Source organism: Etheostoma spectabile, chromosome 6 (assembly GCF_008692095.1).
Source record: "Etheostoma spectabile isolate EspeVRDwgs_2016 chromosome 6, UIUC_Espe_1.0, whole genome shotgun sequence".
Classification (NCBI taxonomy): Eukaryota; Metazoa; Chordata; class Actinopteri; order Perciformes; family Percidae; genus Etheostoma; species Etheostoma spectabile.
In genome coordinates this window covers 14,101,541-14,116,688 of record NC_045738.1, presented here as the reverse complement: position 1 = coordinate 14,116,688, position 15,148 = coordinate 14,101,541, and the positions used below count along the sequence as shown (strand labels likewise).

General features: G+C 40.0%; 1 protein-coding gene across 11 annotated transcripts in view; it reads left to right on the top strand.

Annotated features, from left to right (window-relative positions):
* The window catches only part of map7d1a (MAP7 domain containing 1a), a 59,205-nt gene that overhangs the window by 7,124 nt on the left and 36,933 nt on the right, over nt 1-15,148 (top strand). For 6 of the 11 annotated variants that reach the window (XR_004332262.1, XM_032517432.1, XM_032517430.1 and 3 more), the window contains exons 2-4: nt 8,052-8,258; nt 11,887-11,955; nt 12,703-12,723. Coding sequence is in view for 10 of the 11 variants with exons in the window: in XM_032517432.1 (XP_032373323.1) it covers nt 8,052-8,258; nt 11,887-11,955; nt 12,703-12,723 (297 nt within the window). In the remaining variant the exon portion in view is untranslated. The remainder of the gene's footprint in view (nt 1-8,051; nt 8,259-11,886; nt 11,956-12,702; nt 12,724-15,148) is intronic. The other 5 variants (XM_032517433.1, XM_032517437.1, XM_032517434.1 and 2 more) reach the window with 3 other exon arrangements.

Sequence of the window (15,148 nt, the reverse complement as noted above, 5' to 3'; positions counted from 1 at the left end):
CAAAAATCCAGTTAATGCTAACTGTTGGGTGTAATTGTATGTTGAACAGGCACAAGATTACTGCCTGGGCCAGATTTTTGCTTTAGGTAGTGTTTATAGAAATAACCGTATTGGAACAAAACGACAAACAATGGCTCTGTGAGCAACCTCAGACAGGGACACACACACGGAGGCACAGCTCTTTCAACACGTCAACAGTTATATTACCTGCATCTACTGATGTATCCCAGGGGTGCAGAGAAGGATCATTTTGGCATATTTGACGGGCAAGCTAAATTGCAAAAGATTAAATGGTTTATATATACATACATAATATATAGTCCTATTTGGACTAAAATTGGCCCTTGACGGTGACAGGGGACCAGAAAACCCCGCCATTCAGAATTAGATCACTCTGTCAATTCCCAACCCCCAAAAGAAACATAGAGCCTGTTGCCAGGAGCGACTGACTGGAATGCCGATACACTGCCTTCAGTCATGAATGGCAGCTTTTGCGGCACGGCCAGACATCCCTCCTCATCCTCTGATGTCATTGAGAAAGGCCTGAGTTTGGTGGTTTTTGACACTCTTTCCCCACCACTGGTCAGACTGTCTAGGTTACTTATCCCTTTATGTTGGAGCCTGTTGGTGGCAGCAGCAGATGCAGGGTCCCTAGGGAGCTGATGCGATGTCATATAAGCGGAGCCTTTCATCAGCGCGGTGGCTTCGGCACATACGCCGGTGCAGGAGAGAACCTCAGCAGCTAAATGCAAGGCATTATTCTCAGCCTGGGCCAGGTGATGGGATGAAAGCTGGTGCAGTCACTGACAGAGACATCAGTATTCACTGGCCAATCGGCATGCAGTGAAGGAATGCAGTCTTTGTAAGTGTCTCTAACTCTGTTGATTGGTATGCAGAACCACTTTTGACATTATAAGACATCAGATGTAGCCTGATGTTTGGGTTCATCAGTCAAAGTTTAACGTTAAAGTTGTTATTCAGACAAAAGACCAAAACTTATTTGGTCCCAGCCTCTCAAATGTATGGATTTCCAGCTTTTTCATATCACTGACATTTTGTTAAAAACATTTTTTTTTACACTAAAAGTTTTAATTCAAATATAACCATTAGAATTATCAACAATCAAAGGTTCATGAATTGCAGCCCTAGTTAAAAGAAGCCAGGTGGTATTCAACTGCAGTTTGTGTGCAGAATTTAGTGATGTTTATCTCACTTCCCCTTTAAAATTGTAGTCCTCAGTTGTAAGCACATTGAATGAAAACTTTGGTCTCTAAACACACAGGCAGGGCCTGGTTTGGCATGAAGTCAGTGCTTGTTGTTTACACTGCGCTTCCTGTGTGTCTGGGCCCCCTTGCCCTCTTACATCACCCTATTCGGTGCAGGAGGGACACAACAGGGTGAAGGGGCGACGGGTTAGGGGGGTAAGCGATGAGGTAGTTCATTAGTCCCCTGGCCCTTCCCAAATGAGATGCAGATCCATTGTCTGTGTGTTTCCCGAGTTCCTCTTTTCTTTTTACGGGTTGCCGCCCTTTCCCTATCCAGTCTTTTGATTTCACACTCTAGATCTCAATCCTGCTTCCTCGCCTTTTGTTTGCCTCATTTCCATTTTTCATGAGAATGTGTTGCACATCCACCTTGTTTACCATTGTAAATTTAGACTTATTTAGATTATGCAACATTTCTGTATCATTGTATTAAATACCTTGGTTGGTGGTCTGAGTGCGTTCACCTCTAGTCCCTTCTTGTTTGGCAGGATACTGAGAAGGTTGTGCTTAAGAGTGAAGCTCTTAGCTTCATAAATATTCCATGTCTTGCCCTATATACTCTACTCAGTATCTTGGCGAGACGTTGGCAGTGCTCTGGATGTTGCATTTGGAATAAGCAGCAGTTTTGAGCTGTAGATGTATTCATTATGACTGATCACTATCATGTAAGATCCTTTTTAAAGCTTACTTCTTTGTATTTACTGTGCACTGGAAATGTCTGCTTGTTTTTGTATTGAGCAGTTTCACAATGATATTGCTTTTTACAGCTTGTCTCAACTGAAAGTATCCTCCCTAAGCTGTTAATGAGCAAACACTGTGCTAAGAATGTGCTGTCATAGTTTGCTGATTCTGTCATACAGTGAGTCATGTGTTTTGATGTGCTGTGGCAGAAACAAGGTTTTCTTACCCTAATTCACGGGTTCCCTTGTAAGGTTGATGAACAGGTTGAAAAAATAGCAGTGTGGTATATTGTCTGAACCCTGTGCTTAGTACAGCTCCTAATACTATAGCCCTATAGCTATGTGGAGAGAAAAGGCTTCCATTATAGCGTGGGCACATGCTGTTCCAAGGACCTCTGCTCCACCTCCTCTGCTTTCTTATGTTTTTTTTTTTAAATGGAATTCCTATTACCTGGACATAAATATTCATACTCTGTTGTTATTAAAATAATCGAACTGGAAAAGCGCTTGTGGCCTTCAGCTTTGGAGGTGACTACGTCTATTTAAATCGCACTGGGGCAGCAGTGTGGGTATTTATAACCTGCTCTAACAAAATAATATGCTGTGAAATTGGATTTCTGCTAAATCACATTTTGTGTGGCAGAATTACCAGTTGTTGTCCCAGTTTTTAACGTGACTCTTTTACTCATAATGTCATCAGCCAAACTGCAAAGTACTAAATCCCTTTTGTGCTTGCACTTTGGGAGTGAATGTACAATGAGCTTCGCAGAGCCTGTGCTGCATTTTTCTAAAATCAACATTTGAAATGGCTTCATACTGGGAAGTGGCACTGAATCTGTGCAAATTACCTGCTGCTTCTCAACCTGCCGTTCTGCTCCCACACTGTGCTCCTGCATGCATGCATACACCCACTTCAGCAGGGGTTCCTTGACTGTTTCTGCTGACTTTAACAGATATATCTTATTCCATTGTATCACTTTTGCGTGTAAATTGCTCAGCTGGGTGCCTCAGGCTTTGTTTGACACCTGCAGGTAGAGAAGCTCCATAGGGAGACGTTATGGGGCCAACTGAGCAGTGGTGCAAGGGGACGGTGTGGTGGCCAACCAATGGTCACACACAGCATGCTGAAGATTCCTGAGCCGCCTCCGACCCACTTAAGGGTCTTATAGCTAGTGATGTCGAATGAAGCTTCATGAACCAGTGTCTTTATTTTCTGAGCCCACTAGATGGCCTCTCTGTTCCAGAATTGGTTGAGAACATAGTGAATTAGAATGCCTTAGGCCTTTTCTTAAAACCAAGAGCGCCATCTAGTGGGCTCGAAAATAAAGACACTGGTTCATGAAGCTTCGTTTGGCCTCACTACTTATAGCTGTTGGAGAATAAAACAAAGCAACCATGCCATGATGACATCACTGCTTTTAGGTGTTCTAGGGATTGATTTACTTACTACCACAAGATTAGTAAGAGAGTATGCTATTAATGCAAATAGTAGTTTATCTGAACCACAGCTGTTTACCTGAGCCACCACAGCCCCACATCCTGGTGGTGCACATCAAAACCTTCAACATGCCTGACATGTTATCAAGCTTTTGAAACGATGACCAATTGCTTGTCCTGAGGATCTCCCCCCCCCCCCCCCCCCCTCACCCCCCCCCCCCCACACACACTTTTTTTCCCAACAATAAGCTCCACCAAAGTGTTTTTCCATGTTCAGGCTTGATGGAGACTCAAGTGTCTCAGAGGAAGTTGGTGAGCATTGATGATTATCAATAATGTACATGATGTCACAAGAGGCTGGTCTAATGGCTTTTGGCTGGAGTTGTCCCCTGGGCTCAGTGCCGCTGGGAGGCTGGAGAATAATTATGGTGTGTGCAAGTGTTCTAGTGATAGAGCCCCCCTATGTTGTATCGGTTGTATAAATATAGTAATAGAATTAGGCTGATATTCACCTTTCTGCAATGATTCCACACTTAAACACACCACATGAGACCGCCCTGTTGCGTAAAAACTTGGTAAATTTTATTGTCTTGGCATATTTCTTATGACTGTGACAATAGCTGAACAGAGTTCATGGTTTGCTGAACAAATTTTGTAGTTGCATTCAGTACATCTGTGCAAATATTACTGAAGCATTCTCCTCAAAGCCCCGCATGATTATGTCCCGATCTTGTTTGCCATAAGAGGTCACTGTGTAGACCATTTTTAAATATAGATGTACCAACCACTATGTCAGCCCAGGACAGGCAAACGTCCCTGATTGGGAGCCATTACACTTAGCGGACTTCTTTGGAGAAGAATGCCAAATATTCTAAGGCTCCAGCATCTAAAAGGTGATAACTTTCAGCTTTTTATATCGTAGTAGATTAGACTTCTTTTACTGTTGGACTATACGTTGGATATAAAGCAGTTTGAAGAAGTCACTTGGAGTCTGAAAACTTATAATGGGCATTTTACATTTTTTCAATTTAAGGACTAAACAATGAACTAATCAAATAACCTTCAGCATGTTATTCAATAATGTAAAAAGTTGTTAGTTGCAACAAAACCCCTTTCTTACATTCTGCAATTTTTTCCCCCATTAACTTATGTCTTCTATCGTACACTCTGTTCTCCAGTTCTGGCAGCCAGAGTGCTGCATCAATCAGCACTTGTTTCAGTCCCTTGCTACGCAGCAACAGTCCTCTCCCTCGTCTCCCATCCCGTTTCCCTCCAGAGAGCTTCAGGTTTCATTAGTATTCATTGTCAGTGCCTCCAGCATCATTGACAGTATAGATCACAGTGATTGTCTGACCAGCGGCCAACGTTGCTGTCAGCCAGCCATTTTTTTGTGGCTCCAGTTCTCAGGTGTATGGGGAACTTTCACAGGATGTGAGGCAACAAACAGCACAATACCTCTCTGTCAGAACTGCACTTGCTCCAATCACCTTTGGTAGCCTAGTTGTCATATCTGCCCTCAGGGATCTGTAAGATGATAAATTCAGAGACAAGGGTTGTATGATACATCGCATGAGCAGTCGCAATGGTATGCCTGTAGCAGCAAAATGTTGTAGGGATTTAGTTGATAAATGCATATTAAATCACAAACTTATTAACAGGATTTAGCCTCAATACAGTAACATGGGTGAATGGGGAAGGAAAGCCAAGAGCTGGCAGTTTTACTGAGTTTAGTTGTTATATGGCATTGGATTTTATTTTTATTTTTTATGGTAAACTATTTCAATTGAATTTTTAATCTCTAAATACTATGTTTGGCTCCTGCTCTGTCTTTTCCCCCACAAAGTTGGATTTTGTTACAAAATTGCACCTTTTCTTCTTTTATTTTACTACCATTCCCCTTGTCATTGCAGTGTTTTGGCCACTGTCCTGTTGCTATGAAGCGACCACAACAATGGCCCCTCTCTGTCAGTGCACATCACTGGCAGAAAAATACTTATTTAATAGTGGCATGCTTAGGCAAGGGGGAAATACAATGTCTTGTATCACAGCTGAACTCGTTCATAGACTCATACTGCCGTTCTCTCTGGCCGATGGGCTTCATCCAACTCATGGTCATCCGTAACTGCCTCCATTTCCAAGACTGATGACATAGCTTTTAGGACTGCACGATTATGGCTAAAATGATCAACACGATTATTTTGATGAATATTGAGATAACAATCTATTAATATAACAATGATATGATAATTAAGTATTTTTTGATTTTAACCAAAACAAATGTTATTGTTACATAGGCTATTCATAACTGCTTTCACATCCATATTGTGCTATATTCCTCTTATGTTTAAGTTGTATGTTGTACATACAGCTGCAACACATGTACATGAAAATTATCTGAAATAAATAGCCTACGAGGATATATATATAATATATTATATATAGTATATATATATATATATATATATATATATAATATATAATAGTATATATATATATATATATATTATATATAATAAAACTGTCACATCTCTCACCCAGGTCCAGCAGGCTCCGTCTCACACACTATTATTCTAGGAACTGAAGTTAGTTGCATTCAATAACGTCTTCTGTGTTTTTCGCCGTGGCCGCCGCAATGGCAGAGTTACCAGCAGAAACACTGATGCAAATATGCCAATATACAACAATATACAGCTGTGTTAATAACAATTAAAAATGTGGACAAATGTCAGAAGTGTGGACCGGCGCTGTCGCTGCTGTGTCTCTCCATGTTGCTGGGAGTCATGTGTGAGTGAATGGGGGTGGGGCTACACGGAGAGTAAGATGAGAGTCCAAACACAGGCACGGCTTTACAGAAGAAATGGGTAATTTAACGCAAAATAAACTATATTGATATAAACAATGTTGATTCATTTGTGGAGAGGCAGCAAATTTGAGGACATTAGGTTCACCGGTGCAACCTGGAAAAAATGTTAGTCGCACCCTAGAGCCCGGTGGGCTAACAGACACAAACTAGCATTGGTCACTGCTGTTCTCTGAAAAACAACACAGATGGGACAAAATGTTGCGTTTACTAGTAAACTGGTAACCCTTGTGACCAACGTATAACCGACTGCTACCTGTTGTGGAATTTTCCTCACGTTACTCTATCCTCTGTGACTAACTAACTAAGCTGCGCAGTGCAGGGAACAACTCTGACTGGCACATGATCAGACTCAATGATGCAATTTTGACCGTGGGAAGCCAAAATCGTGATCGTGATTAAAATCTGATTAATTATGCAGCCCTAATATAGCTTTTTCATGTGCCGAGCTGAGCACAGACAATCTTTGCCGTGAGGCCTGATATCTCACTGAATGCTACTAAGCATAGTTGTTGCAGTAGTGAGAGGTCATTTGGGCTCAGCTATTCATGCAGACCTTTGTCCAGCTTTCGTAGGTGTAATAATAATCAGAGTTTTACACACAAGGGAGCAGTATGTTTAAAAAAAACGTTTTACAGCTCATTTTCGAAAGAGACGTTTATGGCTTAATAGGCACACTGTACAGTTGCATACTCTATAGAAAGCTATAATCATTTCTCTTTTACGTTGCAAGGCATTGGTCTTGCTGCTCATTGGTGCTCTTCTACCCAAACTGTTGAATGGCACAGCATTTATAAATCTTCAGTGCATTCACTGTGCCATTGTGACAGCCCCCTACTGTCTGTGTTGTTCTTAGCCAAAGTCAGAATAATTTACTGCATGTTGCCCCAGTGTTTACCTTCAGAGACTATGCAGAAGGATCTGTGCTCCAGCATGGTTCCACAGGGAGCACAGGGGTACAGTGCTGAGTGGACAAAGCCAAGAGTCCCTCCCATGAGGGTCTTTGTTTGGCTGTCAAAGCCTGGGCAAACTAATGTTTGAGTAGGAGATTTAAGTTCAGCAGCATGCCAAATGTGAGTCATCATGCTGTGATTGAAGCTGCTGTCCCAAAAATTGGCCCAGCTATTCTTTTTTTTTTAATAAAAAAAACCTTTTAAAATCTCAGAGTACAGATGACTCATGGGCAAAACGAAGTTTGACTACTTCTTGGAAGATGATCACTCTTATTCTGTTTTCCTAAGCAATTCATTCCACCTCAGTAGAAATATCAGGATGCCAAAAAGCAACTACTGTGTTTTTGTTCTACCAGGTAGTCAGGCTGTTTGCTCAGGCTGTACTGTTGATAAATCAGTTGCGCTGAGTAGAAAATGGTATTAGGCATTGAATTTGAGGAGAAGACTTAAGACCTATTATCTTGTGCTTCTGAGCAAATGGTGTAATCTCTGCATCAGACAATGTTGCTGAAAGAAACGACTGAAAGAAACATTGTACAGAAACAAAAGTGTTTAGATTTTTTTGGAGGTTCTTTTTCATTATCTTGTTACAGTGTTGACATGTGAGTTATCAAATTGAAATTCCCCCCCCCCCAAAAAAAAACAAAACAAAAAAACACCAAAAAACATGTACTCCACCCCCTCACACTTGAAACATGCAGCTCTTGAGGACGTGAACGAGAACGTGATCTACACTAAGCTACTTCTTAGGCCCGGTAGTGAAAGGAATGAAGACCGACTGGTTAGTTCCATCTCTGTGCTTGTCCTACTTTACTTCACTCACTCATTGTTTTACTGTGTCTTTCTCTTCAACCAGCTGCCCAATCAGCTCTGAACCCAAATCCTACAAGGCCTGACCCGGAGGGGGAGAGTAGCCCCCCAAAGACAGACACCACCGAGAGAATGGAGTCTCCAGCTAAGAAAGAAACAGAACGGAGATTGACTACCCCCACAAAATCTGACATCATCCCTGGATCACCTGGCTCACCTGCATCCCCTGTCCCCAGGTTGAAAAGTGGTAAAGGTAATTAGAAACTTGTCTTGTAAAGTACTCATGTTACTTACTATATTACTATGTTACTATAGAGTTCAGTTGCTTAAAGGTTAAACTTATAATGGAAGCTAAATTTGCCCAGACGTTACACAGTGCTCTTATAATTACATCTACAATCTTCTGGAGTTAGGTCAGCTCTGTTGAGGCAAGGTAATGCTTTAGTATCTGATCAATTGTGACCACATGCTTTCAGACGGGGAACTAAATCCAATAGAGCTGCTGCAGTTGTTGGAACAAGCATGGAACAGAAGCTTCTATGTGAGGACAGCTCAGTGGTGGGCTCAAAGATTTTGGGTAAAATTAGAGCTGTAATGAAAAAAAATCACAGTAAAGTATGGGCAAATGAGCTTTCTTGATAAGTTGATGGCTAATGCCAATCACTGCCATGCACTGATCCATAATGAAAATGAGGGCATTTACTTCGACCTGGCAGTTGCACCCTAGCCACTTCCACAATGCCACCACTTAAAGTCATTGCAGCCACTAGTTATCAGCACATGCAAACTTTGAGGAACATGTTTGATGGTTTTTGGAGTGTAAGCCTCTTTTCTCTCTGACCTTTATTCTTTATCCATTAATCCATTCATTGTGGTCGTGGTCTTTATTCCCTTAGCGTGTGTTGGCGGGAATAAACCCCCCCCAAAGCCCCAAACTTCTCCCAAAACTACAACAATACTTCCAGTTTGGATATTTTGTTATGACCTTAGCCATGTCCGTTATATTAAGACTTTTATGATATTCTGTTTATTTTCCAAGTCTGGTCTATTTTAGAGAAAGCTGCAGTTAAGTCCTTAGTCTGCTGATTCCAAATATGATTCACATTTCCCTTTTCTTCTTCCAAGTTCGTTTTACGCTGATTCTGTAAAGCTCATTACTTGTGAGGTTTTGCACCACCCAGAGGGGTATAAAGATGAAAAGCACTCGGTGGCCCCTTAATTAGTAAAATGAAATGGTGAGGCTTTTAGTTCAGTTGGGAGCTGCTGCTTCTGGTAATGGTCTGCTCCTGTTGTATTTCGTCACACTGTTTGAGTGTGTTGAGTTTTTGCCTAAGCAGAAAGTTAAAGAAATCTGTAAACACATTAGTTCTTGTTTCTTCGGTGTCTATTGAATTTGCACAATATAGGTTGCGTGTAACACTCTGCAGTATACCCTGCACTGCTCCTTCTGTACTCCAATTTAGAGGCCAACAGAATAACACCCAGCTAAAATTCTGAGTATGTGCACAGTCTGGATCCCAAAACACTGCACCTCACAGTATTTTCTGGGCCAGTCCGTCTTTTGTCTCGAAAGCTTTGTCCATGTGACGTTATGATTAACATGGTGGTAAGTTGCAAACAGGAGCACATCACACCAACCGGCACCGTAAACATGGGCCATAGTCCTATAAATATCAAAGTAGGTCAGTTCTTAGGGAAGGCTGCATGGCAGATTGTTTTCATGTTTGTGATTCATGCCTCCTCATATTAGACATTGCTGCAGGACGAGTTCCTTTCGGTTTGATGTTGAACATCTGTATGTGAGGTTGAGAGGGATGATCAGACTCAAGAAAGATCAAGACTACAGCCTGTGTCAGTGTTTTCCAGTGGTGGTTGCGGTATTTGTGGTAGTACACAGGGAAAAAAAAATAGGGCTGGGTATCGGCACTGATTTCCAGGATCGATTTGATTTGTATACACAAGGCCCTGATTCGATTTGATTAGATTCTATATCGATTCGATTAGGAATATATTTAAGTTACAATACAAATTTTGCTTGGATATAAAAGAGCTTCTCAGAGAATTAATGCTAGGAACCCTCTAACCCAGTGCATTAATAAAAATATGAATGGTGGTGTTAAGAACTGACCCCAAAGCAGTTACAAAGTTTCTTTAGTGCAGAGGGTGTGATGCAGAGAAAGACACCTAAAGCCATACATCTGTGAAAATGGCCATGGCCCTGCAAACATATAGCCTAACTTTGGAGCCATATATCGGACAACATGGATTCCTTCAATCATCTAGCTTCATATGATACCCATTTTGTTCACTATAGCTTTAAAACGTAGACTCTTAAATGATCAATCTCAGGATTTTATGATTTGATAATGAATCATTCAAATGAAGATCATTTTGAATCAGAAATCCAATTTGTTAACCCAGCCCCACTACAAATGAACATATGGTTTCACATGAGTTAGAATAGGTTCTAAGATATACTATACGTGTATGGGGAAACAGACATGCTGCAAGATTGCAGTCAGAATTTTAGGATTATTATTGTCTAGCTGCAATTTTGTGTTATAAAATAAATTATTACTCAGTAATGTGAAAATATGACTTATCTTGCTGCAACTAAAGATTAGATTGATTATAAATCCATCCCATGTTTTTTTCTATTAATCTATTAATTTGGTCTGGTCTAGAATGTTACTGTTGAAAAGCTGTAACCAGTTATGAATTAATTAAATTAATTGATTATCAAAATAGTTGCAGATACATTTTTTGGCGCCTGGGTAGCTCACTGGGTAGAGCGCACGCCCACATATAGAGGTCCTCATATCATATCATTTTGCCATGCTCTCCCCTTTTATTTCTTCAGCTGTCCTATAAAAAGGGCTTGCAATGCACAGAACATTATCTTTAAAAAAAGTGCCTATGGAAAGTCACAATGACAATATTTTAGAACCAGCTTTAATCACAAAAAGATGTAGTTTGAATTCTTAAAATGGCTCAGTTCAGTGTTCAGTGACATATATGTAACTGCCCCCTGTAGTCATAATATATCAAAGTCAAACATCCACCCACATCCACATAGGAGATTTAGCGAGTCTGCCGCATGCTCCATCTTTTATTTGGAGAAGATTCCATGAAGATTTTTTTCTTGATCCAGAAAATATAGCACACATCAGCTTCAGCCTTTGAGCATCAGTAGTGAAATGTTGACCTTGCCAGTTTCCTGTCATTGTCTTGTTGCGTGCATTTCCTTGTGGTGATATTTAAAAGTCAAAAGCCTCTGTCATGCTGACTTTGCAGCAGTGAACAAAACATACAGTATATTTATATTTTATCAGAGGGCAGGTGCATCATTGTTGCCTCAGGTCAGTTTTGTGATGAGGGAGTTTGGGAAGGTAACTGCTATGGTCAATGCTACAAAACATTATTGTACAAATAACAGCACATTTAGAGAACTTTAAACTTAAGATACTACTGGTGACTTTAGTGCTTTGTTAACAAAATACTATTAGATATACTCAATAAACAAGATGTACACTATGCTCTTTTTACCCATTATTGGATATGTAGCGCTGTGGACATTTACTGACTTATTTAAACATAACACAAGCCGTCCTTAAGGAATGATTCCAATTAAGGTGAGGATGACTAACAAGCTTGAATTGAGTTCTTAGTTAAAGCTTTTTAATTGCTCATGTATATGGAAGTATGTCAGGAATCTCAGATACAAGGCCACAAAGTCTTAGATGTTATAGTTTCTCTCAGGTTGTGTTGCAGATCGCATGATATTATGTTTGTTTTGACCTACAAGGAACAATATAACAATATGGCACCTCTCACTTACACATCCTCTCCCTATCTTCCTCCTTTCCCCCTTATTATTTCAGACATCATGAAGTCTGAGGAGAGGCAGAAGCTTGCCAAGGAGCGCAGAGAGGAGAAGGCCAAATATATTGGTAAGTGGAAACAAGGCGTGGGAAGACAAGTCCATTACATAGGAAGGGAGCTCCCCCTAGTGTTGGGGTGGAAGAGGTTGTTGTTTTACATTTGCATTTGTGTTGCTACTAGGATGGCTCCAGGCTGCAGATGGCATGCACATGTAGCACAGAGAGGATAAAACGGTAGTTTGGGCTTCTGCACCAAAGTGACTAAAATCAGCAAAAGCCGAGCCACCATTTTACCAAAGACGAGCCAGCTTTCATTTTCTACGTGCATGCTGAAAAATATGTCAAAAATGTTTGCTTATTATATGTTTGTTTGACACATTAGCACCTGAGCTCACTTCTGCACTAAAATGTATGTGTATACAATTTGAATGAGATTAAGATATTCATCGCATTGGCAAAAAAAAAGTGCTTTTTGCAGTGTTATGAATACATGTTGACTTGCTGTTATGTAAAATCTGTTTACAACAGTACTGAATCATCAAAGCACAGACACCTTTTACATTGCATTCAAACTTGACTTAATGTAGTTTGATCAATTGGGACAAAATTTCCTCAGTGCCTTCTACTTGGGTGTCATAGAAATTTAGATGGCAGTACTTATTTAGTGTCCATTGATATTGCATCTCCTGGCCCAAGTCCTTATTTTCTGTTTAACACACGGCTGCCACTTTGTCACTTGGCTACACGCTGATCGTGCACTGCTTTGCATGACTGACAGTTGCCTCTGTCTTCTCTCTCACTCCTTTCCTCCTGCAGAAGAGCTCAGCATGTTACAAGGTAAGCCACTCACCTATGTGTATGTGGTGGTGGTGGTGGTGGTGGTAACCTATTTCAATCATTCTGTCATTTGGATGTCTCAAATAGCTTTAACTAGGGTCGGGCAATAAACCAAAAACGTACCAATATACAGACATAGTCATAAATTAACCTTGCTAATGTTGATATTAGTTAAAAGCTCTTCCCATTTGGCTCCAAGAATCATCCCACAAAAACAAGTTACATGATGTAACACCCTCGCTACTTCAGTCCATCATTTTATAAGAAATCGACTTATCGTTATCAGGGAGCCCTTATGGAAGAAATTATTTTTATTTTATCATTATAAAGGTAAAGACCACATAAAAAGTTACAATATTGAGTTTTGGTCATATTGCCCAGCTCTACAGCGTTTTCATTCATTTAATCCCCATGGTTTTCCTTGTTTTAAAATCATGGTTGTTTAATTTTCTTTATCATAGGCATTTCAACTAATTGCAACCTTTTCTGTGTCTGGACATCATCAATGTGTCTTTCACAAAAATCCTGTAGGCATAGATTGATCAATAAGAAATCATGTATTTGTAAATAAAAATGGTATTATTGATTGTGAAGCAATAGGGTTTTAATCACAGTTCAAATGAAGGAAGATGAAGCGCGCCCTACATTTGAACTTTGTTCATCCACATGTTCCATCTGCAGACACCACAGAACTCCTTGGAATCTTGTATTTAAAGATAACACGTTTGAACCACATGCCGCAAACCTACTATGATTACCATCTTACTGAAGAAATTGGAGGTTTTAGAGACACTAGCAGCAAGATTTATCTTTGCTGCAAATTTTCTTCTAAACAACGTTATAATGCCAAACTCAAAATCACACACTTTAAAATGTTCTGAATTAGGAACCTATGTTAATTACTTGTTTAGATACAGAACGGAATAGTGATATATTTGTTTACAACTTTTGCTCAGTTATTTTCTTCTTTTTAGCCATGGTCGTCTCACAATGTGTGTTGTCAGCATGGTACTACTTAGTGATAGAAAGAAATGCTCATTCGAAAGTTAACCATCCAGTCTCAGTTCTTTTTTACCTTAGAGTTAAAGAAATTAGTAAAAACATTGTTCTTGCTAGCTTGGCCTCCGTTTCATTTAGGATTATCAAAGCTGCGGCTGTGGCTCAGTGGTAGAGTGGAAGGTTGGTGTTTGATCCTTGGCCCTGCAGTCCCATGTCGTAGTGTCCTTGGGCACTGTACCCCAAGTTGCGAGTGAGGGAGTGTTTCACTGATGAGCAGGTGGCACCTTTTATGGCAGCCTCGGCCACAGTTAATGTAGAATGGTTTCTGTGCTATGTAAAAGCGCCTAGAGTAGTCGTTGAGACTAGAAAAGCTATTTAAGAACAGTACATTTACATAAATGTTGTCGTAACATGAGCGTAAATATGATGTATAGTATATCCTCACAAGACACAGATTTCTTTGAACTATCATACTCGTACATTCAGTAATGCCGTGTCTAATCCAACTGTTTGTCTGACAGCAGTAAAATGAGTTTGGCACACTTCATAGCGTGTGGGTCAGTCTAATTGGGTGATCCCCGGACCATGCCAGATGGGGAACTGATGTAATACGCTCACTCAGAACTGGATATAAGATGGGATCTTGCCAAAGCTTGTGTTAACAATTCTAGCACGACCGATACATTGGCTGAATTGTTTTTGTTAATGTGATTTTATTCAAAGGACTTTAAGTTTCATATCTTAAGTTTGTATTTTTATACATTTTATTTATCAGAACTTTGATATATGTTGATGTTCCTCTATGCTGTTGTGACAATAAAACAAAGTATTATCATTTTAGTGAGAACTCATAAATTACTACAAATAACTAATGTTAGGGAAATCTGTTTGTAACACGTTTCTGGATTTAAAAAAAGATATACATGTATATATCAGATTTTTAAATAAATATTTGTATTGGTATCGGCCTAAAAAATTCTTTATCGGTCGGGCTCTATTTACAAAATTGGCTTGAAAGAGATTCTGACCAAGAATGACTAATCAATCAACCATCACCAGTAGTATGACTAGTTGTAGTAGTAAAAGGGGCAAATTAAGGACTTCCTAATCTGTATTTTACTTGTTCCTTGTTACATTTAAGTGATGCCTTGAAAGACTTGCATCATGGAATTGGCTGTGGCTTTACATAAGCTAATCTCCTGCCTTGTCTGTCTTTGGTGGGATGGTATAAATACTTTATATTCCGGGGTTAGAGCAGCACTCTGCTTATAATTATTTAATGGTCTTACTATAATAATACTATAGTGCTAGTCTTGTCAGGGCTAATCACTGTCAGGAAAGAGTTGAAGAATGCATTTTAAAGTAATGTCAGTGTAAGAAATTCAGAATTGGAGATCTGTTTATGACTGAACACCTGCTTTAGATG